General features: G+C 35.5%; 1 protein-coding gene across 1 annotated transcript; it reads right to left on the reverse strand.

Annotated features, from left to right (window-relative positions):
• Window positions 1-3,079: 3,079 nt before the first annotated feature.
• On the reverse strand, window positions 3,080-3,508 carry LOC114719763 (PLAT domain-containing protein 2-like). The gene has a single exon (XM_028905293.1). The coding sequence runs from the start codon at window positions 3,506-3,508 to the stop codon at window positions 3,080-3,082; it is 429 nt and encodes a 142-aa protein (XP_028761126.1).
• Between the last annotated feature and the right edge of the window lie 1,879 nt (window positions 3,509-5,387).

Below are 5,387 nucleotides of genomic sequence, written 5' to 3' on the forward strand. Positions count from 1 at the left end.
TGCTCAACAAATCAACTCAACAGAATGAAAAATTTTAAGAAAAACAGTGTACCTCACACACCAAGTTCTCCGTTTTCCCTCTTTCTTCTTCCTTTCCAACAAATAATATTTCGCAGGGCATTTCTATAAAATGGGTTGTGCAATTAATTTCAGTTTACTCCTGAGTCTTTCAGTGAAATTTCAGAATTTTTTGGGCTATCTGAAATTAATTGCTAACCGCGGTCCTTCGTTGAAATTTTGCCTAGGCAGAAAGCAGAAACACTTGCGAGCTTTCACTGTCGCCGCAACACTTCAAGTACCGCGCGCCATGGGGTCTTCAGAATAATTACCTGCAAAATAAATTTAGGAGGGGAAATGACATTTAATTAAAGACTTTCTAAAACTATTAATAACAATGAAGGAGTATGAATTTTTTTTTTAACATTAAGATAAAAGATCATGGCACCTAATTGAAATTAACACTTGTTTAAATTAATTTTTCCTACTCATTTTTTATAACTCAACTTTGATATTTTCAATACTTTTCTGTAATATTTTCAGTACTCATTTTTTAAAATTTCCAGTATTCGTATATTATGTTTATGCCAGTAATATTTAATATAATTATTGAAAATAAGTAGTGAGAGATCAAACACAGATAATACAAAACCTAACTTATCAAAAAATATTAATTTCAACTAATTAAGGCCTTGGTCTTTTTCTGAAATACTTGATAACAGTATGAATTAAGCATTAATTGGATTTAAGAAAATGGTTTGTTTTGACAAATATGAAGGTAAGGACATTCATAGCAGATGCGGTGCCAGTGTTAACCGAATCAAGCTAAAAAAGCTTTATTTGTTGATAACATTTTAGAATCACTTCGAAAACCAAAAGAAAAATGGAACAATTGACGTTGTTGGAGAACTAAGAGGCCTATGTTAAACTCATAATTAAATTTAAATATGAGCATTATATATGCAGTGAAAACATATCACTCAATAAAAACAAGAGAGATGTACCAATGCGATATTGTATTGGGGGGCAACCAATTTTTCAAGTTTCCATTCACCATATACTCAAACTAAAGCTTTGAATCCATGGCCCTTGTAATCTATGCTAGAACAACATGATATAAGTTTTACCAAATTTCGATGCCTTGTGTTTCTAAGTGCATTGCATTCATCAACAAAACTTTAATTAGCTCCCCTCATTTGAAGGTTCATGACCTTTATTGCAACAACTTCATCAGACTCAAAACTTTCTTTATATACAGAGCTAAAACTTCCTGATTCTATCAAGTTGCTGATAGAGAATCCATCTGTAGTATTATGCAAACATTGGCACGATACTTTGGAAATCATGTCATGTGTTGATGAACTTAAAGAGGATTTGTTGCTTTTTTACCTCCCATGATAAATAGCAACAACAGATGCTAGAAGAAGAAAAGCAATCACACAACATATTGATACAATTAACTTGAAGTTTTGATGTTTTCCTTGTCCATAAGATTTGATAGGGCATGGTGGTAGTTCTAATTTTGATATGCCTCTACAAAGCTTGTTATTCCGCATAAGTGATATTGCACTTGCATTGCGAAATACACCTTTGCTTGGTACCTCCCCTTCAAGCATGTTGAAGGAAACATTTAGGCACTCTAAAGAAGCAACATCCTGCAGGCCTTTTGGAATTAATCCAGACAAGTTATTTTGTGACAAATCTAGATATCTTAGACCTTTCAATGAAACCAAAGCTGAGGGGACGGTTTCTTAAAAGCAAATTTCTTGCAAAATGAGGTACTCCAAGCTTTGGCAATCACCAATGGTTTGAGGAATTTTTCCGGAAAATTGATTATGAGAGATATCTAATTGGCCAATATTTTTTTTAAGTTTCCAATCTGATTAGGGATATCACCTTTAAAAGAGTTATGTGACGAGTTTAATAAATTTGATAGAGATGAAGGAGTAGACAGTTGGATTGGTGTGGCTCCACTGAAATTGTTTTGTGACATATGAAAATATTGTAAGCTTTCAAAATTCCCAATTCTTGGAGGAATTTGTCCTTGTAACATGTTGTAGGACAAATCTAGGTGAAATAATTGAGGGAGGTTACCCATGAAATGAATTCCTTCGCCAGAGAATTTGTTTCCCAGCAAATATAACTCTTGCATCTTTTGGAAGTTCCCAAAAGTAATTGGGATAATGCCAATGAGATAATTCATCCCCAAATCTAATGAGATTAGGTTAATGAGGTCTCCTAATGACGTGGGAATTGTACCAAAAATTTGATTATTTCCAAGCTCAAGTAGTGTGAGTTGGGTGGACAAATTGCATATGGTATTTGGAAAAGTTGGTACTAGGATATCCTGGCTGCTCCAACATCCTAGCCTCCTATGTTCTTTGTTCATTTTGACCACGAAGGAATATGAAATAAAACTGTAAGGGAAAATTAAGTTGGAGAAATAAAGTAACTCTTAAGAACTCCTGCTTTAGGTGGTCAAGTAAGTAAATCAGGTGCTCGCACCTAACATGGGTCTGACTTCTCCAACAGGGACAAATGCTCCACAAAATATAACTCTGTTTTTTTAAGCAAAAAACAAGGTAGCGAGGGGTCTTGCAAGAGACTTTGTGAGATCAATCGGGTTGGAAGTTCAACAGTTCCTTCACCTCGAAAACTGACCCATGACAGAGTGCCCTTTGGCTTCGCGTGCAGGAAGGCGAACGAAGATCACATGATGGTGCTTGGTCAGATTTTGTTGTGGCCGCATCATTCCTGTTAACTCAGATTAACGGCGCTTGTAAGGTTCTTTTGACAGAAGAAGGACTAACACCACTAACAGAGTAAACAATAAGGATGGAATGAAAAGGGGAAAAAAATTATAAGGACCTGGTTTAAAATTGGACGAAATTATAAGGACGAGCAGATTAATTTTTCTTATTATTACTATTATTGAAATGAGACACATCACAAAACAGTACGTCACACAACACACCAACAAAAGCCAGATACATATTGCTACCTCAGGGCCTATTTATTATTTATATATTACATATAAGCACCGAGAGAGGTAACATATTAAGGTGTTGCCAATGAAGAAAGGTCACACAAAAGAGAGAATGGGCCTCAAACGAAAGAAGTTGGAGCATAAGTTGACTTTGGCACAGAGATTATAGCCTGCGGTCGGATCCAGCCACTGGTTCACCGGGAACGCTACCTTGGTAGATTTGTAACATCCTACGACTTTGATCTCCACGTAATCCAAGTACCACCCTGGGTATGTCCGTCTCCCATCGGAGACGACGGTGATGGTGCAAAGATCGAGGCAAGGGCCGGTGCCGCTGAAGACGTCCAGTTTGCCCTGCTCGAAGTAGTTGTGACCGGGTTCCATTATGCCCCAATCTTCGAGGTTGTCGACGGAAAAGCGATTGCCGGAAGATGTGTTTAGCTTGAGGCTGATGGTGGAGTCCGTTGATGCGTCTTGCACATCTCCCGTCTTAACTCTTACAACGTACGTGCACTTCTCCTGCATGCATGCATATAAAAAAACACACAAACAAAACTAAGTACGCAGAAGGAATATATAAAAGCCTGAAACTAAAAATGGATCAACGCAAGAGAGCAATTAATTACTTACAGATTTAGCCGTTCCAGGGAAGCTGATAAGTGAGAGAAGACAAGAGAAGACAATGCAATAACTCTGAGAGCCATTTGGTTAATTAGTTTGTGACCCTACTGATGGATATCGGTGCTGAAACAACCCAAATGCATGCCTTTATATAGGGCCACATACGGTAATGATCCCGAAGAACTGGGCCCAAGTCAAATACACGCGTCTGGTAAAGCCAGAAGGAGCCAGAGAGTGACTTGAGTGAGATGGAAAATGTGGAAATATAAAATACTACAGTTCTAATAAGAACAGAAGTAGTTATGATATACTATATCTCCTTCCTTTTTTCCTTTTGATGATAATACTATATATCCTTTCCCCTTGGATTCTCCCTTAGCTTTCTGTCTTTTTCTCTATGTCCTCTTTTGTATTTCTTTTGCTAAGTACGCCTTTATTTATATATAGGGCGACAAAATATCACCTTAGTACGTGTCAGTCTTTTCGATAATTTAGAGAACTTAAATGCACGTTTTTGTATTTGCGTTCCTCAGCAATCTAGTGCGAATGCGATTTGGCAGGTCGGCTTTACTTTATTTAGCTACCTTTAAATATAAAAACCATTAAACTCAAATGATAAGGTCCAAAAACAATTTTCAATTGTAAATGGCATGTGGATAAATGATCTTATATTATACTACTTCCGATCCTTAATATAAGAACTAGATTAAAAAAACTAGTTAAATTAGTTATTTGTAATAAATAGGCATTATCTTTTCTAAAATATCTTAGCTAATTAAGTGTATTAGCTAAAACTATCATTATTACAAGAACTATCTTGAAAAAAAAAGATAAATATGAGAAATAAAGTGAATTGGAGTCTTATATTCAAGACTGAAATAAAAGTCAAATGAGATTTTATCTTAAAGACCGGAGGTAGTATTAACAAAGATGTGAAAATAAACGGAGTATTCTGGTCTGGCTTAGATGCGAAGCCCTCTATTATATTTTCAATGTCTCGTTCTATGAGTGATGCCAAAGTCTTTTTTGGTAGGAAAATGTATTCACTCTCTAACTATTATTATATTGTTATTATTAGCAGATAGTGTTGTTTTTTATTGCAAAATAAAAATATATTTTTATGATGATATCATAGTTAACTATTGTGTTCAAGTACTTTAAAATGATTACGATTTTTATGATTTTTTTGAAGCAGTGTTATCAATATAGTTTATACATTGTAAGAAGTCTAATAGCATGTCAATATATAATGTCAAAGAGGGGATGAAGGGTAAAGGAATGTAGTTGCTTGTTTGGTGGGCTGGGAATTTCACCCTTCCCTCACTCCCCCTCCTCCAAACGGTGTCCTTTTTTCTTTCTTTCTATTTACTAGTTACTAATGATGAAAACCATATATATGTGTATGCATGCATGCTTGCATATATATGAGACTCCAAGGTATAAGATTAATGCTGAGGGCCTACTAGCACCGGTTGAAACTTCATGTTTTATTTTTAGATGCTCTTAAAGTAGCGTGTTTATGTTAGCATATAATGTGTTGATGTTTCTAGATTTTGTGCCCCCCAGTTTGATCCTGACTAGGATCAGTTGGTGATTTTGTATGCATTATTTTGTCGTTTTGTTGAATAAATTGTTTTATTGTAAATTATTTATTGCTATTATTATTAAATGCATTCCGCGAGCGGATTTATTGGGTCTGGAACATAGGTAATTCCTCTCGTCCTTAATGCAAAAGCTAGTTAACATTCAATTTGGCCTTAAATATAAAACACCAATCCACTTT

This window comes from Neltuma alba, unplaced genomic scaffold (assembly GCF_004799145.2).
Source record: "Neltuma alba isolate B1F8T4 unplaced genomic scaffold, ASM479914v2 tig00011943_pilon, whole genome shotgun sequence".
Taxonomy (NCBI): Eukaryota; Viridiplantae; Streptophyta; class Magnoliopsida; order Fabales; family Fabaceae; genus Neltuma; species Neltuma alba.